This window comes from Saccopteryx leptura, chromosome 1 (genome assembly GCF_036850995.1).
Source record: "Saccopteryx leptura isolate mSacLep1 chromosome 1, mSacLep1_pri_phased_curated, whole genome shotgun sequence".
NCBI lineage: Eukaryota > Metazoa > Chordata > Mammalia > Chiroptera > Emballonuridae > Saccopteryx > Saccopteryx leptura.
In genome coordinates this window covers 308,498,447-308,524,297 of record NC_089503.1, presented here as the reverse complement: position 1 = coordinate 308,524,297, position 25,851 = coordinate 308,498,447, and the positions used below count along the sequence as shown (strand labels likewise).

At 45.1% G+C, this 25,851-nt stretch overlaps 1 protein-coding gene across 14 annotated transcripts in view; it reads left to right on the top strand.

The window, feature by feature from the left end:
- Nucleotides 1-8,282: 8,282 nt before the first annotated feature.
- RBFOX2 (RNA binding fox-1 homolog 2) overlaps nt 8,283-25,851 on the top strand; it is a 314,189-nt gene continuing 296,620 nt past the window's right edge. For 2 of the 14 annotated variants that reach the window (XM_066358284.1, XM_066358275.1), the window contains exon 1: nt 8,300-8,891. In XM_066358284.1, the coding sequence (XP_066214381.1) occupies nt 8,703-8,891 (189 nt within the window). In that variant the 5' untranslated portion in view covers nt 8,300-8,702. Of the gene's footprint in view, nt 8,892-25,851 lie in introns of all 14 variants that reach the window. The other 12 variants (XM_066358276.1, XM_066358273.1, XM_066358283.1 and 9 more) reach the window with 11 other exon arrangements.

Here is a 25,851-nt window from a genome sequence, read left to right as displayed (position 1 = left end):
AGGTTCAATAATGCCATGAGCAGAGGGAGGTAGGGAAGTGAGGTCAAAGTCAATAGTGGGGTTTGTGTCAAAAGGCTGGTTTTATAGGACTAATGAGGTTTAAACAGCACAGGCTTCTCTTTTGCTGAACTCAGTTTCTCATTCGGCTTTGTATCTCGGCTCCTGGGTCAGCCAGCCACATGGCAGGAGTTGCCTCTACTTTCTCTGGCCCACGAATTATCAAGGGTATTCTCTGCCTTTCTGTTTTTGGGAATAGAAAATGTTGGAGTAAAAAAAATGCTGTCTTCTATTTATATCTACTCTTCTCTGATTAGAGAGACGATAAATATTAGGGAAGGACCCTGGCCCTGAGCACCCTGTCTTTATTTAGAAGTGTGCATGGTTAAGACAGCATGCTAAGGTCATCTGCTCTGCTCTGCTCTGGTCTTTATCTGTTCTTCCAGGGGCAGGGTGAGGTCTCAGGCTGTGTTTTTGAGTAGCTTTAGGACTATTGGAATAGCAATATATTTTGTGTCAAGCTCTGTGCTTGGTGCTATGGACACAAAAATCAAGTAAGGGATTAAGAAAGTGTCCATGTTCTGAAAGAGCTTATAAAATACAGAGATTTATACCATCAGGTTGTCTGATCACTGTCAAGTAACCTGAGTACTGGGTTAACAATAAATGGTGTTTGAACAGATCTTTCATAAGATCTGTTATCTCCTATGGACCCACAATAGCCCTGTGGCTAAGTGCTCAAACATCCACTTACCTTTCTCAGTCCAGTTTGAGGACCGCAGCTGGTCCTGGTTCCGTTCCTGGTCCTCTGACCCCAAGGCCAGTGCTGTGTCCTATTGGAGTTTCCTCCTTATGAACAGTGTTGAACTCCTCCTATGCCCTTGCAGGCACACAAGAATTTGCTCACTTTTGGGAAACTAGTCCTCATTTTTTACGTGAGAGGAGAGGAGATAGTGAGACAGACTCCTGCATGTGCCCTGACTAGGATCCACCCGACAACCCTCTTCTGAGGCTGATGCTCAAATCAACCGAGGTATTCTCAGTGCCTGAGACTGATGCTCAAACCAATCAAGCCACTGGCTGTGAGAGGGGAAGAGAAAGAGAGAAGGGGGAGAGGGAGGGGAAGAGAGGCAGATAGTTGCTTTTCATGTGTACCCTGATTGGGGCTCGAACCTGGGACTTCTGCACACCAGGCTGGTGCTCTATACACTGAGCCAACCAGCCATGGCCTACTCATTTAAAAAAAATTGATTTTAGAGAGAGAGGAAGGGAGAGACAGAAACATTGATCTGTTCCTGTGTATGTCCTGACTGGGAATTGAACCCATAATCCAGGGGTCTCAAACTCAACTCAGCATGTGGGCCGCAGAGCAAGATCACAGCCGTTCGGCGAGCCGCACTAGGTCTACAAAAGGCAACTGTTACGCAACACTTTTCTCACCGCAGTTGAAAACAAAAAAAAATCAGTACAAAATTGTTTGGTGGGCCGCGAGTTTGAGATCCCAGCCATAATCTTTGCATATCGGGATGATGCTCTAACCAACCAAGCTACTCAACCAGGGAAACTGCTCCCCATTCTTAAATGGATTTTTTTTTTTTTTTGGTGACAGAGACAGAGAGAGAGGCAGACAGAGAGAGGGACAGATAGGGACAGACAGACAGGAAGGGAGAGAGATGAGAAGCATCAATTCTTCATTGTGGCTCCTTAGTCTCCTTAATTATTATTATTATTATTATTATTTTTCATTTTTCTGAAGCTGGAAACAGGGAGAGACAGTCAGACAGACTCCCGCATGCGCCCGACCGGGATCCACCCGGCACGCCCACCAGGGGCGACGCTCTGCCCACCAGGGGGCGATGCTCTGCCCATCCTGGGCATCACCATGTTGCGACCAGAGCCACTCTAGCGCCTGAGGCAGAGGCCACAGAGCCATCCCCAGCGCCCAGGCCATCTTTGCTCCAATGGAGCCTTGGCTGCGGGAGGGGAAGAGAGAGACAGAGAGGAAAGCACGGCGGAGGGGTGGAGAAGCAAATGGGCGCTTCTCCTGTGTGCCCTGGCCGGAATCGAACCCGGGTCCTCCGCACGCTAGGCCGACGCTCTACCGCTGAGCCAACCGGCCAGGGCAGTCTCCTTAATTATTAATTGATTGCTTTCCCATATGTGCCTTGATGGGGCTGGGGGGAGTTGCAGCAGAGCAAGTGACCCCTGCTCAAACTAGTGGCCTTGGGCTGCAAGCCAGCGACCATCGGGTCATGTCTATGATTCCACACTCAAGCCAGCAACCCCTGCTCAAGCTGGATGAGCCGACTTTCAAGCCAGTGATCTCAGAGTTTCAAACCTGGGTCCTCCGTGTCCCAGTCCGACGTTCTATCCACTGTGCCACTGCCTGGTCAGGCATGCTCCCCATTCTTAAAAACTCAGATCAAACATAATATTCTCAGTGAAGCTTGTCCTGTCTTCCCTAGCAGGAAAATGACATCATCCTATATGCTCCTATAGCTTTTGGCACAAATAATAATCATATTAATAAGGATCACAGGAGTAATAATAGTAGTAAAAAAGGTCTAAGTTACCATCACCTAGTGTGCCAGGTGATGAGTCAGGTGTCATGCTAAGTGCTTTACATGCATTATTTAAAGCTCAAGAGAACCCCAGGGGAGATTTTCTCTCTCTCTCTCTCTCTCTCTGTCTCTGTCTCTGTAAAAAAGAGAGAGAGAAAGAGAGAGAGAGAGGATAGATAGGGACAGACAGACAGGAATGGAGAGAGATGAGAAGCATCAATCATCAGTTTTTCATTGCAACACCTTAGTTGTTCATTGCTTTCTTTTTTTTTTTTTTTTTTTTTACAGAGACACAGAGAGAGTCAGAGAGAGGGATAGACAGGGGCAGACAGACAGGAATGGAGAGATGAGAAGCATCAATCATTAGTTTTTTGCAGCGCATTGCGACACCTTAGTTGTTCATTGATTGCTTTCTCATATGTGCCTTGACCACGGGCCTTCAGCAGACCGTGTAACCCCTTGCTCAAGCCAGCGACCCTGGGTCCCAGCTGTCTGGTGAGCTTTTGCTCAAACCAGATGAGCTCACGCTCAAGCTGGTGACCTCGGGGTCTTGAACCTGGGTCCTCGGCATCCCAGTCCGATGCTTTATCCACTGCGCCACCGCCTGGTCAGGCCACAGTACTATTCTGGTTTTTTGTTTGTTTGTTTGTTTTTTTACAGAGACAGAGAGAGGGATAGACAGACAGGAAGGGAGAGATGAGAAGAATCAATCATTAGTTTTTCGTTGCGCATTGCGATATCTTAGTTGTTCATTGACTGCTTCTCATATGTGCCTTGACCACAGGCCTTCAGCAGACTGAGTAACCCCTTGCTCTGGCCAGCGACCTTGGGTCCAAGCTGGTGAGCTTTGCTCAAACCAGATGAGCCTGCGCTCAAGCTGGCGACCTTGGGGTCTCGAACCAGGGTCCTCTGCATCCCAGTCCGATACTCTTTCCACTGCGCCACCACCTGGTCAGGCCACAGTACTATTCTTAGCATTTAGGTTTGTTACTGTGGAGACAAGAAGTCTGCTGTTTTTCTAATCTGTGGTCTAGGCAGAAGGAAGAGTAAAAGTCAAAGGGCAAAGGATGAAGGGCAAAGAGTCTTTTCTTTCTGTGGTTTTATCTTATTGGGAAGTGATTCTATCCCCTCTCTACATCATCTTGCTGGCCAGAACTGTGTTATGTAGCCACCCATAGCTGTCAGGGAGTCAGAGAATTCTTTTTTATCCCCCTCTTTTTTTTTTTTTTTTTTTTTTTACAGGGACAGAGAGAGGTATAGACAGGGACAGACAGACAGGAACAGAGAGAGATAAGAAGCATCAATCATTAGTTTTTTGTTGTGCATTGCGACACCTTAGTTGTTCATTGATTGCTTTCTCATATGTGCCTTGACTGTGGGCCTTCAGCAGACCGAGTAACCCCTTGCTCGAGCCAGCGACCCTGGGTCCAAGCTGGTGAGCTTTTGCTCAAACCAGATGAGCCCGCGCTCAAGCTGGAGACCTCGGGGTCTTGAACCTGAGTCCTCTGCATCCCAGTCCGACGCTCTATGCACTGCACCACCGCCTGGTTAGGCTTTCCCCCCTCTTTTTAAAGCTAGGAAGATTTCTGCCCTGAACAAAACTGGAGTCCTGCTAGTAAGGAATGAGAGGAGAATGAATATTGGGTTGGGAACTACCAGTGCTTTTCAAACAAATAAAAAAACTGGGCCTTAGAGATGCTAAGGATCTTGTCTAAGGTCAAATATATGGCCAAGTCAGACTCAAACCCATGTATATTTGACACCAGAGTTCTTGTTCTTGACCACTATGAGAGGTGACTTCTTTAGCATGATGCACTGTAATTGTCTTTTTATTTGTTTATCCTTTCTTCCCTAGGCTGAAAACTCTTTGGTACCAGGAATTAATTTTCTTCTTCTTGGTATCCCAAACATTTGCTCATAGTTTGTTGAATGGATAAATCAATAAATCTTAGGACTTCAGTATCTGTAGCTAACATTCTTTCCACACACACACACACACAAAATATATATAAGGAATATATATATATTTTTGTATTTTTCTGAAGTTGGAAACGGGGAGGCAGTCAGATAGACTCCCGCATGCGCCCGACCGGGATCCACCTGGCATGCCCACCAGGGGGCGATGCTCTGCCCATCTGGGGCATCGCTCTGTTGCAACCAGAGCCATTCTAGCGCCTGAGACCAACTTTGCTCCAATGGAGCCTAGGCTGCGGGAGGGGAAGAGAGAGACAGAGAGGAAGGAGAGGGGGAGGGGTGGAGAAGCAGATGGGCGCTTCTCTTGTGTGCCCTGGCCGGGAATCAAACCCGGGACTCGTGCACGCCAGGCCAACACTCTACCACTGAGCCAACCGGCCAGGGCCACAAAAATATTTCTTAATTTTCTTCTTCTTCTGTAATATTTTATAACCACTTGTTTCCGCAGAGATAGCTGCAGATGTACATAAGAAAAATAGTCTTGGTCTTTGTGCTGCCATGGTTGCAATTTGACCTCTTTATCTATGTATTTATAGGCTCCTATTTTTTTTTTCTCTTTCTCTCTTTCTCTAAATGCTTAATGTTTGTTTAGAGGGTCAGGTCCAATTTCTCTTTGTTCTGCCTGGTCATTCAAACACTCCTATACCTCATTGCTCTATTTCTTACTTTTTTTTTTTTTTGTATTTTTCTGAAGCTAGAAACAGGGAGAGACAGACTCCCGCATGCGCCCGACCGGGATCCACCCAGCACGCCCACCAGGGGGCTACGCTCTGCCCACCAGGGGGCGATGCTCTGCCCCTCCCGGGCGTCGCTCTGTTGCGACCAGAACCACTCTAGCACCTGAGTCAGAGGCCAAGGAGCCATCCCCAGCGCCCGGGCCATCTTTGCTCTAATGGAGCCTAGGCTGCGGGAGGGGAAGAGAAAGACAGAAAGAAAGGAGAGGGAGAGGGGTGGAGAAGCAGATGGGCGCTTCTCCTGTGTGCCCTGGCCGGGAATCGAACCCGGGACTTCTGCACGCCAGGCCGATGCTCTACCACTGAGCCAACATTGCTCTATTTCTTAGTGAAATACTTAAATAGTAATAATTTGAGTCACAAGCAGACCTGAATCCAAATCTTATTTCTTATTGGGTCATGGAGCAGCCATGATGCAAGGAAGGACTTGGCATCATTTAGATTCCATTGTTTTGGCAAGGCAGGTAGGAAGGAGAGAAGAATTCTTCAGATACTAGTCTAGTAAGTACAATTTTCAGAAAATCAAATACTGATGTCCCTAGGTTAAAAAGAAAATAGCCATTGTTGTTCCATAGGCCATCAGGAAATATTCTGATTTTTCTTCAAAGCCGTAATGCTTGCACTTGGTTGCACAGGATTAAGTCCTATCTGACATGGGGCACTGCCCTGACTTAGGTTGAGACTGTTCAATCAGCTCAAGAACAAGCTCACAGGCACTTGGACTTCCAACGTGATGGCCCAAATAGCAGTTTAGATGATAAATATTTCTTATTCACATATTAAGCAGTTATTGTACTTTAGGTGCTATGGTAAGTGCTTTATTTTATCTTATTTAATTTTTAGGACAACACTGTGACTATTGTCATCTTATAAGCAATGAATGTAAAGCTTAGTGAAAATAAAGGACTTGCCTAACATAGTGGTTACGCCAAAACGTGATTTGGGGAACCTTGTCTGACCATCTTAATCTGTAGTGGCCACACCCAAGCAACTTTATGTAATTAAAAAAAATCCAGTTGTGATGATAATGATATTATTTGATCTTGACAGTGAACATATTTCTCACTCTTATTTAAAATGTGAATAAAATGATAATGGTAATAATAATAACAGCTAACATTTATTGAGTGTTTACCATAGGTCAATCTGTTCAAAGTTCTTAATGTGTGATAACTCATTGAATCCTTACAATAATCCTTTCAGGAAGGTACCATTATTATCCTAATTTTCAGATGAAGAAACTGAGACATAGAGAAGCTAAGTAGCTTTCACAAGGCATCATGACTTGTAAGTGGAGAGCAAAACTTGGCTATTTATGACACAGCCCAGGTTTTAAAAAATGTGTTTGCAATGAAAACTAGGCTTCAAGACAAGTCCTTCAGTCCTCCCAATCAGTCTGCTGGCCCTAAACTCCTTTTCTACAGAAATTCTTAAATGATCACTCGTCCAACATCACATGGGCAGTAGGTGCGTCTGGCTCCAAAGTAAGTATTCTTACCACTGTGCTGTTCCAGCCCTAGCCCGGTTAAACCTAAGTTCAAAGGACAAATCATAGACCCATCTGAAAATGGTTTTAGAAATCATCTAATTCAGGGTTTCTCAACATCAGCACTATTGACATTTTTGGCTGGGCAACTGTGTGAGGACTGTCCTGTTCATCACCGGAGAGTGAACAGCATTCCTGGCCTCTACCACTAGGTAACAGCAGCGAAATGTCTCCTGATGTTGACAGATGTCCTGGGGGAGAGGGGAAGGGGTAAAATCGCCCCTGTTTGCAAACCATTGATCTCAGCTATCTCCTCATTTTACAAATGATGGATCAAGGGTCCATAGAAATGAATTGACTTGTTTAAGTACACTCCAGGCCCTTCATGCAACAACATTGTATTAATATTTCTATAACATACAGGGCATAATATGGAACTGAGAAAATAGATGCCCTCTTGGTCCTTACAGATTCTAACTGCACTAAGCTGATAAGAAATAAAAGTTTTAGCCTGACCTGTGGTGGTGCAGTGGATAAAGCGTCAACCTAGAAACGCTGAGGTTGCCGGTTCAAAACCCTGGGCTTGCCTAGTCAAGGCACATATGGGAGTTGATGCTTCCTGCTCCTCCCCCCTTCTCTCTCTCTCTCTCCTCTCTATAATGAATAAATAAAAAAATTAAAAAAAAATCTAAAAAAAAAAAAAAAAAAAAGAAATAAAAGTTTTACATAGGCAGCAAAGTGTAGAGAAACAGAGTATGATCTGGTGTCCTGAGATCTGGACCTGCCAGTTTTTAGCTGCAAGACTTTAAGCAAGCTTCACGTTCCTAGTCAATGTAAAGTAGTTCCTAGTGTGTACTCTGCCTGATCAGCTTTAAAACAGGTCTATGAGTGCATTGTGTAAACTGTAAAGGTCTTACAAACATTAGGAATTATTAAAATGATCAGAAATGTGATAATAATAATTATGATTAAAGTAGAAGCTTTCAGAACTGGGAAAAGCCATGGAGTGGTGACTTCATTCCTGGACCTTCCAACTGCCGATCCCCATTCTTCTGGAGAGGGAGCAGGCAAAGCGCCCCCTCCCACATGGGGCTCTTCCCTCGCTTGGAGTCAACCCGGCCCTTGGGCCTCTCAAGCTCCGCCTGCCCTGGGCCGTGGCCCCGCCCTGAAGGAGGTGCAGACCCCGCCCCCTCTGCTCAGGCTGCAATTCCAGTGGCGCCGTTCCTCCAGGACTATCAGTCACGGGTGCCGGAAATTCCCGAATTTTTCCGATCTCTTTCCGGCTTCCCTCGGGCGCCCGGAGCGGAGAAGGCGGAGGTTGCCGAGGGGCGTTGGCCCCACCCCCTCAACGCTAGCTCGGTCACCACTCCCGCCCCGCCCTCTCCGCCCCACCCCCGTCACAGCCTCCGGCGCGGGCAGGAGTCCCAGATCCCGGTCCCTCCCTCCTCCTTTCTCTCTCTCCCCGCCTTCCCGGTGCTGCCACAGTGGCGGGTTTGAAGATCACGGCCAGTCAGCTCGTTCCTGCTTCGAGCCCCTCCTCCCTCCAAATAAACACCCCTCCCCATGCCTCGGGAGTCCGGACCGCCCCCTTCCTCCCTCGGCCCGGCGTGTTGTGAGGGACAGTGTGAGGGAGCTGGCGCGGGCCGGCGGGTGAGCTTCGTGAGTGCGAGAGGCGGGGCGCTCGGCGGGCCGGGCCAGGGGTCGCGTGTGCGCGTGGGGGCGCAGCGAGTGGCCATCGCGACCCGCTAGCTGCCCCGAGCCGAGGACCCGGTGCGCGACAAACACCGACTGCTTGTCGCTGAGGGGCGCTGGGCCCGCGCGCGCGCACGCACGCACGCACGCGGGGGGGCAGGCGCGCGCCCGCCTGTCGCGACTGTCGGGGCCGCGGCCCAGGGGGAGGTGGCCTGTCGCGGGTCGCCCGGCTCCCGCAGGCGAAGGGGGCGCGGGCGGATGGCGGAAGGCGCCCAGCCGCAGCCTCCGCTTCAGCTTGGGCCCGGCGCCGCTGCCCGGGGGATGAAGCGGGAGTCGGAGCTGGAGCTGCCGGTGCCCGGAGGGGGAGGAGACGGAGACGAGCCTGGCCTGAGCAAGCGACCGCGCACCGAGGAGGCGGCGGCCGACGACGACGGCGGCGGGATGCAGGTGACCGCGCGGGACGGGTGCCCCGTTACGACGGGGGCAGGGGCGCGGCGCGGGGCCGGAAGATCGGACCGGGCTCCCAGAGCTTGGAGCTGGGAGGGCTCCAGGGACCCTGGCTTGGAAGTGGGAGGGAACGGGTCGGGCCTGGTTGAAAGGTAGGACGAGTTCTGGCTTGGTGGCGAAGGGTGCAGAACCCTTGTGTGGCCACGAGGGTCCTGATTCCTGAGGGGACGAGGGGACACGACGCGTGGATAGGTTTTTTTGGGAAATCAAAATGGATTTCATTTCTTCAAACCCTTCCTTAGTTCCTTGGGGTGGAGTGGAAGCCAGGAGATCCTGGGTCTGCTGCCCAGAGGGCCACTGGACTGAGTCGAAGTCGACGGGGCAGTGGTGGAACCTCCCACGAAGGAGTACCTTTTTGGCAGCCCTCGACACTCGCTGGGATGAGGAAGGGGAGTGGCATGTGGAGAGGACTGAAAAGCGAGAAAACTCCTCGAAAGCTCAAAGGGGATGTGGCTTAGATTGTGGGTTCAATCAGTTACACAAGGAGTGTGGAAAGTACACGGAGTTTGGTAGTGTTGTGGGGACAGCGTGGTGCTCAGTCACATTAACTTTGTGGAGGTTGCTAATGGGTCTGAAGAGAGACCAGGACACGTCCCTTCTGTACTTTGCCAGTTACATTTTATGTAGTCAGGGCATCGACTAGCTCTTTAATGTTGTGGGATATAAAAGAAAACTTATACAGCTATTAGAAGACTGTATTAGGAATTGTGGCTTCAAGGATAAGCTGGTTGAATTGGGTAGGGAATGGGCTATGTAATGATGGTGTGAGTTGAATTTGTAATTTGAGGAAGACTGTGAATCCTTCATAGGTTTTTGGATTTGGTCTCTGTTCAGAAAATCCTTGCTAAGGTGAGGGCTCACCTATCAGCAATTGTTTATAGACATCTGCCTTATTCTCTTAGAATCATAGACTGTTAGAAGGACCAGAGACATCTTTTCCAGGGGTTCTTAACTTAGATAGATTTGGCACTTTTTGGAGGGAGAGAGTCAATTGTTATAGTTTCTTTTTTTGTGTGTGAGTGAATTCAAGTCCTCCAGTTTTTAAAAAATTGAATATGTTGGGGTTAACAAAATTATACAGGTTTCAGGTGCACAGTTCTACAACATCATCTGTACACTGTATTGTGTTTACCACCCCAAGTCAAGTCTGTGTCCATCATCATTTATCCCCCCTGTACCTTCCTCTACCTCTCCCACCCCACTTCCCACCCCCCCAAGTGTTTTAACCACCACATTTTATAGAAGGGGAATCAAAAGTCCAAAGAAGACTGGTGACTGGCCTAAGGCCACCCAGTTAGCTGGTAATACAACTCAAACTGAAAGCCTAGTCTTCTAATTCCTATTCCTGTGCTCTCTCCATTACACCACTCTTGGAAATCTCTGCAGTGCTAAAAGACTTCCTGTGCTCTGCTTCTGCTCTTCAAGGTTCTGTCTGACTTCCTGTGTTAGAGATGGAGCTGTATGTAAGCCTGGTGCATTTGTTGTGTGCTTCTGGGTCTCATTTGCAGAGGCCACTCTATTACTTCTGTTGATTTGGGTAAAGTGATCCTCTTGGTGTTTATTTTTGAATTCTTTTGTATTGTTTGCGTGCTTTTGTTCTCCATTAGAACTCTGTCAGGCAAAGGGATTATGAGAAGTAAAAGCTCTGGGCTATGGAAAAAATATAGAGGACTATGGGGAGACTTTAGGTGAGGGGGGTTAATTTTGGATGGTAAGGAGGGAAAGACTGCATATGGATGCTGTTGAGCATGTTCTGCTTGGTGTGTGGATGTGTCTGTGTATGTTTGTATTCATTTATTGTTTCTGTCAATCACAGTTAACAGTGAGACTCTCTCTTTCCTCCTGGGGCCCATTATTTGCTGGTTGCCTTCAAATTGGCTAAGGACAATAGCATTTGGAAGTGGAGCAGTGTATAGGGACTTTGGAGTATGCAGAGGAAGGAGAGGATTAGATCCTTTGGGTACAACTGGGCAACTATCCTACAGAGAATCTTTTATTCATTCTGTGTATTTGTGGATGTTCATTTTTCACTATATGCATTTTCATATGTAGATCCAACACACCATGTCACACAGGTATTTATTTCATCATTGATTTAGTCCCCTGCCTTCAACTAGCTGTATGGTTCTGGGAAAATCCCTTCCTTTGGGGGCCTGTGTTTCTTTAGTTGTAAAATAAAGTGTTTATACAGGATGATTTATTTTTTATTTTTTTTTAGCGAGAGAGACAGAGAGAGGGACAGATAGGGACAGATAGGCAGGAGGGAGAGAGATGAGAAGCATCAATTCTTGTTGTGGCACCTTAGTTATTCATTGATTGCTTTATCATATGTGCCTTGACCAGGGGGCTTCAGCAGAGCAAGTGATCCCTTGAGCTCAAGCCAGCGACCTTTGAGCACAAGCCAGTGACCATGGGGTCATGTCTATGATCCCATGCTCAAGCCAGCGGCCCCGTGCTCAAGCTGGTGAGCCCAAACTCAAGCCGGATGAGCCTGCTTTCAAGCTTGGGGTTTCGAACTTGAGTCTTTTGCTTCCCAGTCCGACACTATATGCACTGCCCCACCGCCTTGGTCAGGCTATACAGGATTATTTTTAAATTGCCTTCTAAAATATATGTCAGGTTCTCTGATCTTAAGGTACTTGGTGCTTACAGTTTAGGTGAGGAGATACCACAAGGTAGTTGTGTGTAAATAGACATTGCATAATTTAGAGCCAAAGTATGCAGAGGATTTGTTCCATTGGGTCCAGAAGAGGTAGATGGTCATTCCCACTGAAATGGTCAAGGACGGCTTTATAGAGAGGTTGAAATTGTATAGTTGGGAGTCAAGTAGAAATAATGCTCATGAAAAGATGATATTTAAGCCTAGGTGACCTACACCTCTAGGATGTTCTTGTATCATTCTGAGAATAATTATAGAATATTTAATAGTCATTTAACTAATGTTTATTGAGCAACTGCTATGTGCCAGGCCCTGTTTTAGAGCCTAAGAGATATGGTAGTGAACTTAACTAAAGATCTTGCCTTCATGGAATGCATATTCTAATCAAAAAAGACAAACGATAAAGAAATCAACAACTATTAAGTGGTGGTAAGTGCAAAGGAAAAAAATAAAACAGGTAAGCAGGCGTCCCCAAACTACAGCCCGCGGGCTGCATGCAGCCCCCTGAGGCCATTTATCTGGCCCCCCCCCCCGCCGCACTTCCAGAAGGGACACCTCTTTCATTGGTGGTCAGTGAGAGGAGCACTGTATGTGGCGGCCCTCCAATGGTCTGAGGGACAGTGAACTGGCCCCCTGTGTAAAAAGTTTGGGGACCCCTGGAGAGAGTGATGAAGAAGATGGTCAGGGAAGGCCTTTCTGATAGGTGACCTTTGAGTGGAGTGAGGGAATCAGCCATTCAGATATTTGAGGGAAGAGGGCTCAGGTAGAGGAATTGTGGGTACCATGGCAGTTGCATCTTCTAAAGTTAGGGCACCAACTACTTCTTTAATGTCCTGGGGTAGAGACTGGTGTAGCTGGAGCAGAAAGCGCAGGGGTTTGGCAGCATTAGGAGAGAAGATATCAGCAGTGTAGTAATGTCTATAGGCTATATGTAAATATATATGTACTTTAAAAATCTTAGTGTAGCCGACCTTTTTGTTATATGTGTTTATTTAAAAAAAAATTTTTTTTTTAAATTTTTTTATTTATTTATTTATTTTTTTTTCCATTTTTCTGAAGCTGGAAACAGGGAGAGACAGTCAGACAGACTCCCGCATGCGCCCGACCGGGATCCACCCGGCACGCCCACCAGGGGCGAAGCTCTGCCCACCAGGAGGCGATGCTCTGCCCATCCTGGGCGTCGCCACTTTGCGACCAGGGCCACTCCAGCGCCTGAGGCAGAGACCACAGAGCCATGCCCAGCGCCCGGGCCATCTTTGCTCCAATGGAGCCTTGGCTGCGGGAGGGGAAGAGAGAGACAGAGAGGAAAGCGTGGCGGAGGGGTGGAGAAGCAAATGGGCGCTTCTCCTGTGTGCCCTGGCCGGGAATTGAACCCGGGTCCACCGCACGCTAGGCTGACGCTCTACCGCTGAGCCAACCGGCCAGGGCTAAAAAAATTTTTTTAAAACAAAAACACAAACTTATTATTTTACAATTCTGGAGATCAGAAGTCCAAAATCAATCTCACTGATCTAAAATTCAGATGTCAGCAGAGCTGGTTGCTTCTAGGGGTTCCAGAGGAGAATCCATTCTTTGCTTCTTTCCAACTTCTAGAGCAGGGGTCCCCAGACTTTTTACACAAGGGGTCAGTTCACTGTCCCTCAGACCGTTGGAGGGCCAGACTATAAAAAAAACTATGAACAAATCCCTATGCACACTGCACATATCTTATTTTAAAGTAAAAAAACAAAACGGGAACAAATACAGTATTTAAAATAAAGAACAAGTAAATTTAAATCAACAAACTGACCAGTATATCAGTGGAAACTATGCTCCTCTCACTGACCACCAATGAAAGAGGTGCCCCTTCCGGAAGTGCAGCAGGGGCCAGATAAATGGCCTCAGGGGGCCGCATGCGGCCTGCAGGCCGTAGTTTGGGGACCCCTGTTCTAGAGATTCCCCTGTTTGTTGGCTACTTTGCCGGTGGCTGTATTACTGTGATCTGTTTCCATCGTTGCATGGCCTTCGCTCTATGTATGAGTTTGTCTTAAAGGTGTTTTTTTTTTCCTTACAATTTAACACAAATAGAGTTTTTCTGAGGTCTCAGCTCCTTCCAAGAAGCCTCCTGATAGTGATAGTTTAGTTCACAACAGTCAGAGCCTCCTCTTGTCTCCTTTATTTTGATGCTTAATTATGTATCATATGTATTGTCCGTTAATTGTGTTATTATTCTTGTTTCCCTAAGTGAGACTGTAAGCTTTTAGAAGATGGGGATGATATTTTGTTTGTATTTATTATTAATACCTAATGCTTTTGGGTACATAGTAAGGGCTCAATGCCTTTTAAGTTGAAGCTGAAATGTACCTTTTTTTACAGATTATTAAGGAACAGAAAAAATAAAATTTGGCCCTGGCTGGTTGACTCAGTGGATAGAGTGTTGGCCAGTCTCCTGGGTTTGATCCCTGGTCAGGGCACATATGAGATGTAACCATCTGCTTCTCTTCCCCTCCCTCTTGTTCTTCTCTCTCTCTCTTCCCCTCTTGCAGGCCAGTGTCTTGATTGGTTCCAGCGTTGGCCTCAGGCGCTGAGTATAGCTCAGTTGATTCAAGTATTGGCCCCAGACGGGTTGCCAGGTGGATCCTGGTTGGGGTGCAAGCAGGAGTCTGTCTCTCTATCTCCCCTCCTCTCACTTAAAAAAAAAAAAAAAAATGAGATTCATGGGTGAGAATATACCTTCATGAAATTCCCCAATCTTTTGAGTGTCAAGAGATTAAAGATTAAAAAATTTATTTTTTCCATTGACTTGAGAGAAAGAGAGGAAGGGAGGGGGGGGGATAGAAAGGAGAGAGAGAGAAGCATTAACTTCTCTCAGTTATGCTTCTCTAAGTTCCACTCAGTTGTGTATTCATTGATTGCTTCTTTTATGTGCTCTGACCTGGGATCGAATCCGAGACCTCAGCGCTCTGGAATGACGCTTTATCCACTGAGCCACCTGGCCAGGGTTTGAGTGTCAAAAGATTAACCCTTTTTTATAGAAGAAAATTATCGGGGTTTATTTCCCAAGGCTGCTTATGAAATTGAGATGTACCTCTAAGCTGCAGATTCCAAAGCTGAACCCTGTTGAGTTATAGCCCAGTAAGCTTTTAGAGTAAATCATTACTTCCCAAAGTGGACCATAAAGAACACGAGAGAGTCTGTGGTATTTATGTTGTAATCTTTAAGCTCACAAAGGTAGAGAGGAAGGATTGGTCCCTTCATGGGCAGAATCCAGAAACTTGATGTGGGTGGAAGAGGAAACCCTGGAAATAGTATAGAAACAGAGAACCCTGAACCATGGAGCAGGAGGAAAGGGACAAATTCAACTTGAAAACTGGAATAGTGTTTGAGAAATGAAGTTAGTTGTTAGGATACTTGGCAATATTGTACTTTAATTGGTGGAAGGTTAACTGTAGCTTTCAGAGGTTCATTTCACTTTACGCAAGTCTGATATCTGTGAAAATTTGGCTTGCTAAAACACACTAGTGAACGAGTTCTTTTGGACATCTGTTCCGATGAATAAAAAGTTTAACAAAAATTTTGTGCAACTTTCCACGAACTTAGCTGCTGTATAAGTCAAGGTGCACCTTACTTATTCCTTTTAGCTTTCAGCAAAATTCTTTATAACTGTGAAATGTTGGTGTGTGATTACTATATATATGGCCGACTAACTGCTTCTGATCATAGACTCATAAATCCAGTGTAGCTAAGTGGACTCTGCAGTTCATATTACTTGTTAATTTTAGTAGCAGGAAGACTTTTCCCTGGTCTCAGGGAAGGGGCTTCAGATAGCTTATAATTGCTATGTGAATGCTGTATTTCTTGAAATAGTTTATCTTCCCATTAGCTTGTTTCTGGTTTTCTTTCCTTCTAGGGGGATGTCTCTTTGAACTCTCATTTGGGTATTTGGTGCTGAAACTAAACCTGGTGCTACCATTTGGATAGAGTTATAAAAGTAATGTGCTTTCCTTTCAAGTTATAATCATGAATAATCTCACAAAAATTGTTGAACTTTTCATCTCTGTCTTCGTCTGCTTGGCCTGCCATAACAGAATACTGTAGATTGGGTGGTTTAAACAACAGACATTTATTTCTCACAGTTCTGGAAGCTGAAAGTCCCAGATCAAGACAATGAGTCTGCCAGCTTATAGACAGCGGCCTTCTCCTTGTGTGCTCACATAGCCTTTCGTTGGTGGAAATTTCTGTAAAGAGAAAGATACATCTCTTCTTCTTGTAAGGGCACAAATCCCATCATGAGGTCCAATCCTTATAATCTGATCTAACCCGAATAACCTCCTAAAGGCTCCACCTCCAAATACCATTACATTATGGGCTGGGGCTTGAATATATTAATTTTGGAGAAGCACAGACATTCATCCCGTAACACTAGTGGAATGGTAAATAGTATTGCTGATGCAGAAACTGAGGCACAGTCATGTAAGAATTACTAATTTTTAAATGTCTTATAGAGAAGACTGTGAATGTAAAACTGGGACTGTGTGAGAAGGAGAAATTCAGATCTGAATTCAAAGTAGATTTGTTCTTCAGGGCGTCTCAAGAAATTCGTCTGAGTTGAATTTGTTCCCAACTCTCTCCCATTTTTTTAGCCACCTTGTCATTTTTTCTCTATCACACAGACATGTGAACACAACAGAAGCTAACTAGAGATTTAACTTTCATTTTGATATAAAACAGACTGGTGCAGACAGACAAGATTACAGGACTGTGGGAAAAGAAATTCACTATACTACTTATTGTAAACAATGTTGCTCTAGTGAATTACTAGTTTGACATATTTCAGGCTGTCAGTTTGATGTCAGACTTCAATTGTAGAAACAATAAAGACGGTCATTTTAGTGAGTGGGTTTGTTTGAATTTTTGTTGATATGTATTTGTAAGGCATAGTAAATGACTTTATTCTGGGGTAGAATGTGCACTTCCTTCAAAGACAAGAGGGAAGAGCATTAGAGATGATGGAAAGGAGATGGCAGTAATTGGAGCATGAGCAAACAGATGGAGTGAAAGATGGTGGCTGCATTTGGTGTTTTAGGTGGCCTCTAGGAGTATTGGGTTTCTTATTCTTCTCCCCTACAGCACCAATACAAGCCGGCAGCTTACATGGCTAAGGTTTCATTATCTAATCCATCACAGATCAGCTTGAATAAACCCATTGGCTGGTGCTGATCTAGTTAGGAGGGTAATGCAAAGCTGCTTGAGCCAGGATTGGGGCAAATCGGATCAGAACTGCCAAGTGAATCCTGGACATATTTCTGTAATTTGGGTGGGGAAAGTAGTTTTGGAAATCTTGAGAGATATGTACTTGAGAGAGAGAGAGAGAGAGAGACAGACAGACAGACCGAGAGACAGAGAAAGAAATTAAGAGAGAGAACAAGCGAGCTATCAGCCATGCATTTTTTCAAACATTGTCTTAGGGATTCTGAGGGGAAAGTGCATGGAGGATTTGATATATGTCTTTGGAGCAGAGCTAAGTTGCTTTGATTATTTAAGTCTAAACATTTTTTGGTCGCTAATGCTTAGGGATGACCTTTTTTAGAAGCATTTGGAGAATCCAGTTGTGATCACTCATTTGTGTCTTCTCTGAGTGACCCCTTAATGCAAGATGATATGATAAGGGTTCTCTCTCAGTTTTTAAAGGGGAGATATTGTTATTATTACTATTATTATTACCAACCTTACTATATAGTTACATTTGTTATCCATATATACTTGAAGTTTGGTGTAGTGAAAGAAACACTATTTCAAATTTCTCATATTTGGGTTTGAATTCTGGCTCCTCCACTTACCAACTGATTGACCTTTGGCAAGATACTTAACATCTGCAGTTCTGTTTACGCATCTGTGAACTAGAAGAATTAATACGTACTCTAATGAGCTGCTATAATGAATAACTGAGATTATTTAAAGTGCCTGCCATAGAATTCAGGAGTAAATGTTTATTTCTTGCCTCTCTTTTAACCTGCTGTACAGCAGCCCTCAGTGAGTTCCTGCTTACTGCTCAATATGCATGGAGTGGTTAACGCACTTCGATTAACTGCCAGAGTTTAGAACTACTAGAGATTAGCAGTGTGTTAAACCAGGAAGCCCAATTTGCTGGTCATCAGGGTGGAGGTGGAAAATGGATCTGATCTTGTGGTCTCTTTAGTTAGAGGAAGAGGAGACATTAGCTAAATACTGAAAGGACTACTGCATTATCATAGTACCTGCTTCAGGTGCGTGGACATTTCACAAAACCTATGGGATCTCAACTGGGAGTGTGGGTGACAGAGGTACACTATCTGTTTTGGTGGTACATGGATAGCACAACTGGTGAGAATGTTTGTATTTCAAATTTTATAAGGTTTCTTGGTTAAATATGTTGTATCAAATGGATGTTACTTTTTGGATGTTCTCATGTGTGTTTGTGAGAATTAAGCTAGGATGCCTTTTCTTTTGTGGTTTCTTTCCAGTCCCTTTAAATCCACCCTCCAGACTATTAACAGAATCATCCATCTAAAAGATCTTAAAATCATTTGATAGCTTGTCTTTGACTTCAGAATAAAGTCCATTCTCTTGTTTGGCCTACCAGGTCCTTCTGTCCTGACTTCTGCCTGACTTTCTAGCCTCATATCTTTCCACACACCACCTACAAGTCCATGTTCAGAGAGGCTTGTCATTTTCTGAGCACACTGCCACCCTGGCTAATTCATACCTCTTTGTTCTGTTCCTTCAGCCTTCAATTCTGCCTCACATCTCTCTTATATGTAAGGCTCAGTCTTTGAGAATCAGCTGGGATATTGATTTCTCTTGGATGTGTTTTGTGTCTGCTCCCATCCCTCCCACATTCCTCCTGGTTTATAAAACATAGAAATGTCCATAGCTCTGTTTTATGGTTCTTTAGATTAACATTTTCTCAAATGTCTGCCCTTCCACCCTTATCCAGACTGTGAGGTCAGGGAAGCCTTTGGGGTTCATAGGATTTAGCACTGTTCCTGGATCTATGTATGGTTCTTGTTGAATTGAACTTTGTCTTCTTGCTCCTCAGTTGGGGCCTGCAGATGGCTTTACTTGTTTCTCCAGATTTTCCTGCTGTGGGGGGCAGGGGTCTAGTTTAGCTCAAGTAAAGAGACTGGATGTTGTGGGATTTGTGAATGGTACCTGATCTTTTCATTGATTTTGGGTTGAAAGTGAGAGAGGGAGTCTTTTAAAAACAGAAGCTTGGGTGGAATTTAACTGCTGAATGTGCTGGGTGCATGGCAACCTGATGTTTAGTTTCCTGTGCTCAGATATTAATTGCGTACACGTGTGTATCTGTAAAAAGTGCTTTTGTGATGGTGTGGTTAAGGAAAATAGAGGACCCACACAAGGAAGGGGCAATTAGAGCTAAACTGTTCCAGTTCATTGGAGCAGTCTGTTGATCTACCTTCTACAGTGCTGCTGAGAGATTCAGGAGTATTGCAGTTGGCTATATTACCACCATTTGGGACTAAGCCTATTTGATCAACTATGGACCTTAACCTTTTCTTCTCAATCAGTGACTTTCATAAGCTATTATAGCTTGTTTTTTTTTTTTAATTAATTAATTAATTTATTTTTTACAGAGACAGAGAGTGAATCAGAGAGAGGGATAGACAGACAGGAACGGAGAGAGATGAGAAGCATCAATCATTAGTTTTTCATTGCTCATTGCAACACCTTAGTTGTTCATTGATTGCTTTCTCATATGTGCCTTGACCACGGGCCTTCAGCAGACCGAGTAACCCCTTGCTCAAGCCAGCAACCTTGGGCTCAAGCTGGTGGGCTTTTCCTCAAACCAAATGAGCCCGCACTCAAGCTGGTGACCTCAGGATCTTGAACCCTGGTCCTCTGCATCCCAGTCTGACGCTCCATCCACTGCGCCACCGCCTGCTCAGGCTTATAGCTTGTTTTAATGGATGCAGGAAAAAGTGCCAAACTGAGATACCTCACAAAATACATGTTATTTTTCAGATTACTTATTAGATATGCTTGAAAATGAGGAAGCTTGTTACAGTTCTTTTAAATCTCACCTTTGGAGATAGATACTTAAAAGAATTTTAAAAGGAATCATCTCTCACTGGCCCTTGTTCTCCCCTCTGCCTTCCCTTTCAGCTTCTGATTTGTGCTCCTGTGTATTTCTCACCTGTTTCCAGCCTCAAGACTTCCTTTGCAGGCCCTGGCCTAAAAGGCCAGGGTTCAGTGAATAGAGCATCAGCCCTGCATGCAGATTTCCGGGTATGATCCCCGGTCAGGGCACTCATGAGAAGTGACCATCTGCTTCTTTCCTTCTCAGTCTTTCTTGTCTCCTCTCGAAGTGGCTGAGGATAGCCCAGTTGATTAGAGCAGTGGTCCCCAACCCCTAGGCCACAGCGGTCTGCAAAGAAAGAATAAATAACATAAAACGTCAGAATAACAAATTTAAATACAGCCTGAATAATGAGGACATGCTTGTTCCTCCTTTAACTTAGCCCAATAAATATCATAAGTTCGACAGTTATATTTAAAAATACCACAGTTTTTACGCCGGTCGCATAATTTTATTTTGTGCATTTATCCGTCCCACCCTAAAGGCTGGTCTGTGAAAATATTTTCTGACATTAAACCGGTCCGTGGCCCAAAAAAGGTTGGGGACCACTGGATTAGAGCATTGCCCCAGATGGGGGTTGCTGGGTGGATCCTGGCCAAGGTGCATGTGGGAGTCCATTTCTCTTTCTCCTCTCACTTAATAAAAATAATAGATTCCTCTTGCTAGTTTAGTTGGGGCCTTTTTAAAGGCAAATGAGTATACAGTACTTTGTAGTGCCTGTGATTTTTTGGATTCTGAATGAATAAAGCAGGTTCTGAGACATGGGGGTGGGGGGACTGGAGGGAAGGAGGGAGGGAGGGAAAGACCCTGAGACTTGCAGTATCACTTCCTTCTGATGTGCCCTGCTCATATGTGGCATCTAGAAATTTCAGCTGAAGATGCAAGGCGCAGGACACATGATAAATACCACTTACAAAGTAGATGACAGTTTTGAATTGCCAAATGACAATGGTTGAGTAACTGCTTAAAAACCTATTTTCCCAAGGGTGGGAATGGAGCCTTTGGAGTTTTGACTTCCACATGGGTGTGTTCAACCATAATACTTGGGTCTTTCAGGGACCTAGGTCCCCAGATAATATCCTTGTATGTGGGATTTTTCCCATGTAGAGTCTGGTTCCTTGGTTTCTCCTTTGCCGAGGGAAAGAGATTTTGCATTGAGTATTGGATATTTTGTTCCAGGCATGTGGCTTTTAAGGAGGCATACTGTTTATTTTTCTTTTTGGCCACATTGATTTTGTCGGATCCTAATTGGAATTATCACAAGCAAAGCATGATTTATTGGAAGGGATGTGCGGAGTAGCTGTGGGACTCCCACCTCTGGGGCTTGGGTTTGGAGCAGAAGCCATACTAGCAGAACTAGAGGAAGTGCAGGGGGTACTGTGGGGTTTGAATGTGAGCTCCAACTACTGCTTGGGTTGGAACACTTGGAACAGAGGCTCATGGGAAATTCTTCCAACTGCTTTATTTGAGCAGCTTTTTCCTTTGCAAATTGGACCTGTTTGGAGGAGGGGGTGTTAATTGCTGTCAGCCAGATGATTTCCAAAGAGGACCAATATAGATTTTATTTAGGGATTTATTTCAGGAGTGTGTGGCTTGTCCTGAGTCAAGAGGACTTTGGTTCCATTTTCCTGGAAGTTGGTGGGCTTCTATGAGCCTGCTGTATTTATCTTGGAGTGTTAGGAAAGTAGGAAAGCAGCTGCATAGTTAGCCCTTGTTCCATGGAACTTAGTTTCATAGGCTATCCTGTCTGGGATTTTTATACAGTCACAGTTACAGCCTTAAGTTTTCTTTTTCTTTTTCCCCCTTCTGCAGTTCAGTGCTCCACAAAAATTATGAGGAAAGTAAGTAATAATTTCAGGTAGAAAGCAGGAATTTCTACCCAAAATTCCTTGTTTGGTTTCTTACCCACTTTCTTAACTTGCTCCACCCACCCCTTCCCCCCAATCCTTTGCAAAAAGTATTTGCAAATGAGGCTGCTTATCCTCTAATCAGACTGAATATGTATGTGGCTTTGACAGCTTTCACCTGCTATTTCTTAGTTTCCAGGGGATGGGGTAGTAGGACTGTGTGATTCAAAGCAAGAACTGGCAAAATTAGATGTTTTGTGGAGGCTCCCAGCACTCACAAAGCTTAACTCATTGGTTTGCGCCTCATACAAGCTTCCAGGAACACTGTCACTGTCAGTGGCTGGCACAATGGGTCTGAGGACTTTGTTGGAACTTCAGGAAGTTTTCACAATGGCTGCCTCTCACAGTGGGAACTTTGGCAAAGTTTTCAGGGAGTTGGTGGTAGTCTTGTTTTGAAAGTACGACTGTGGTCTTATGCTGGCCATCTCTGTGAGAGAGTCAGAGGCAGATGGAGAATCGAGGAGAATGGTGCTTGCTGTATAGCCATCACTTATGTGGTCTATTACATAAATGTCTGTGTTTGCTATCCTCATGTGCAGATTTTATTGCATGATATTCAAAGTTTGCCTCATGACTTTTGCTAAGTTGATTAGGCTTTTTCTTTTCTTTTTTTTTTATTTGGTTAATTTTGATATCATCCTAGAGTTTGAAGTGATGCTGATCATATTTAAAAAGCCTGTGTTGGGCTTTGAGGTTACTATTTCTGTTGGCTACCTCCTCCTCATCCCCAACTGCTGCTCATTATGCAGTATAGACACATCCTTTTTCCCTCTACTTTCTATTATAGGGCTTTAGATGCTTGTTATACTAGAGATGTCTTTTTGCAGCAACATTTTTACTTTGAACTGGCTGTGTTTTATAGTGTTGGAGATCAATTGGTTATTGTTGGCATGTTATGAAGCCTTTCAAAAAAGTGCTTACCAGGGACCATAAGTGATTTTTGTCAGCTGTATAAAAATGCTATGATTAACAGATACTCATGTGTCTGTGTGTATGTGCAGTTTCCCTTTATGCTTACTTTATGTTCCTCTCTCGATGAGTAGTTTGGAGTATTACCCTGTAGATTTTGCTTTTTATTCTGGGAAATCTGTTTCAGAAAAGCTTTATATTTGATTTTCTTGAGCTTAGTGTAGGGATCATTTACCCTTTCTGATTTTTGCTTCACCGTGTACAGCTAGTGCTTGACTTACGACCACGATTGGTTCCGACAGACCGGTCGTAACACGATTTGGTCATAGTTGAGTAGGCTATATGTACAGTACTGTGAAATGATGTTATAAAAATCTTTAAGTCATGCCCTGGCCGGTTGGCTCAGCGGTAGAGCGTCGGCCTAGCGTGCGGAGGACCCGGGATCGATTCCCGGCCAGGGCACAGAGGAGAAGCGCCCATTTGCTTCTCCACCCCTCCGCCACGCTTTCCTCTCTGTCTCTCTCTTCCCCTCCCGCAGCCGAGGCTCCATTGGAGCAAAGATGGCCCGGGCGCTGGGGATGGCTCTGTGGCCTTTGCCCCAGGCGCTAGAGTGGCTCTGGTCGCAACATGGCGACGCCCAGGATGGGCAGAGCATCGCCCCCTGGTGGGCAGAGCATCGCCCCTGGTGGGCGTGCCGGGTGGATCCCGGTCGGGCTCATGCGGGAGTCTGTCTGACTGTCTCTCCCTGTTTCCAGCTTCAGAAAAATGGAAAAAAAAAGAAAAAAAGAAAAAAAAAATCTTTAAGTCATATTTTATCGTAATTTTCTTTCATTATTGTTATATATCATAATTTTCTTTGTTCATTTTATGCCATTTGTATCATCTCTACACCATTTTGTTTCTTATTTTGACATTCATCAGGTTTAAGTAAAACACTGCATTACCAGTACAACTGGTTTAATATTCAAAGACAATTTCCTCCTGGTAGACATCTTGGGAGGGGTTTGATGAAAAATATCCAAGACACAAAACACAAATTGCTGTACCGAGTCTGGGATAACAGTTGAAATGGTGCATGCGGAGATGGTAGTGCTGCCGGAAGCTGGTCCGCACTGTCGTATGCCCAGTTGGGCAACGCTTGCGCTGACAGATGCGGAGCAGTCGTGGCTAGCGATTGTGGTCGTAAAGTCGAATGGTTTCGTAAATAGGTCGTAAACTGATCAATATTTGTATTGTTTTCTTCTGTGTTAGTTTTAAGCAAATAGCAAATACTTTGGTTTACCAATTTAGAGTTTGAAGAAACTTAAAATTTGACTGGTCCAGCATCCTGATTTAAGAAGGAAATTGTCTAATTAAGGGTATTTCAACATTTTTTAAAAATTTTAATTTGATTTAGAAAATTAAATTTAATAGGGTGACATTGATAATAAGAGTATATAGGTTTTCTGCAAACATTTCTATAGCATTTGAATTGTTGATTATGTTGTATACCCATCACCTAAAGTCAAATCATTTTTTGTCACCGTATGGTTGTCCCTCTTTATTCCCTTCCCCTTCCTTTTCCCCCTCCCCCAACCCCCTCTCTTTTTGGTAACTACTTCATTTCCAACCTGTTTTACATTGATTACTTTGAGAAAAATAATAGTTATTCTGGGGGAAAAAAGTCAAATAATTATGGAAATTAAAGGTCAGCAATATTTTCTTAACTATTGCATTTTACTTTTCATAAGTAGATGTTGTGACTTTAAATTCATGAATCGATATTTAGTGATCAGTCTCCTTCTCATTCTTGTTCCCCATCTGCCCTCTACCCTATTCACGGAACAAGTACCATTGTTGTTTCTTGTAGCCTTTCTTTTTACACAAACAGTAGGGTACTCACCAAGTTCTGTTGCACTTTGTTTTTTTCATTTCTGTATCAGAAGTTAATTTTTCTTTATTATGTAACTGGTCTGTTAATGTTTTGTGTTCCTTTGTGTTGTGCTTAGAAAAACTTTGCCCACTCCAAGAGTATAAGAAATAGAATGGGCCCTGGCCGGTTGGCTCAGTGGTAGAGCGTTGACCTGGCGTGCAGAAGTCCTGGGTTCGATTCCCGGCCAGGGCACACAGGAGAGGCGCCCATCTGCTTCTCCACCCCTCTCCTTCCTCTCTGTCTCTCTCTTCCCCTCCCGCAGCCAGGGCTCCATTGGAGCAAAAGATGGCCCTGGTGCTCGGGATGGCTCCTTGGCCTCTGCCCCAGGTGCTAGAGTGGCTCTGGTCGTGACAGAGCGACGCCCCGGATGGGCAGAGCATCGCCCCCTGGTAGGCGTGCCGGGTGGATCCCGGTCTGGCACATGCGGGAGTCTGTCTGACTGCCTCCCCGTTTCCAGCTTCAGAAAAATACCAAAAAAAAAAAAAAAAAAAAAAAAGGCCCTGGCCGGTTGGCTCAGCGGTAGAGCGTCGGCCTAGCGTGAGGAGGACCCGGGTTCGATTCCCGGCCAGGGCACACAGGAGAAGCGCCCATTTGCTTCTCCACCCCTCTGCCGCACTTTCCTCTCTGTCTCTCTCTTCCCCTCCCGCAGCCAAGGCTCCATTGGAGCAAAGATGGCCCGGGCGCTGGGGATGGCTCTGTGGCCTCTGCCCCAGGCAGAGTGGCTCTGGTCGCAATATGGCGACGCCCAGGATGGGCAGAGCATCGCCCCCTGGTGGGCAGAGCGTCGCCCCTGGTGGGCGTGCCGGGTGGATCCTGGTCGGGCGCATGCGGGAGTCTGTCTGACTGTCTCTCCCCGTTTCCAGCTTCAGAAAAATGAAAAAAAAAAAAAAAAAAAAAAAAAAAAGAATGGGCTTGCAGACAGACAGACCTGAGAGTTGGAGTCCTAGCTTTACTGATTTGTATCTGTGTGATCTTGGTTAAGTCACTTGATTAAGTAACTAAGTTTCAGGTTCTTACCTTGTAAAACATGCTATAGGATTAGTGTAAGGGTGAAAAGAAATTAAGTATGTAGTATGCTTAGTTTAAGGGTCTGACACATAGTAGCTGTTCAACATACCAGTGAGCAAAAGTATTATCCATTGTTACAATGGATAATAATACAATAATAAATTATAATGCAAGAAGAAAGTCTTGTGTACTCACAATTAAAAATCTACTTTTGGCCCTGGCTGGTTGGCTTCGTGGTAGAGCATTGGCATGGCATGTGGATTTCCTGGGTTTGATTCCCTGGCAGGGTACACAGGCGAGGCGACCATCAACTTCTCCACCCCTCCCCCTTCTCTCTCTCCCTCTCCCTCTCCGTGCTCCCTCTCCATTCTCCCTCCTCCCTCTTCCCT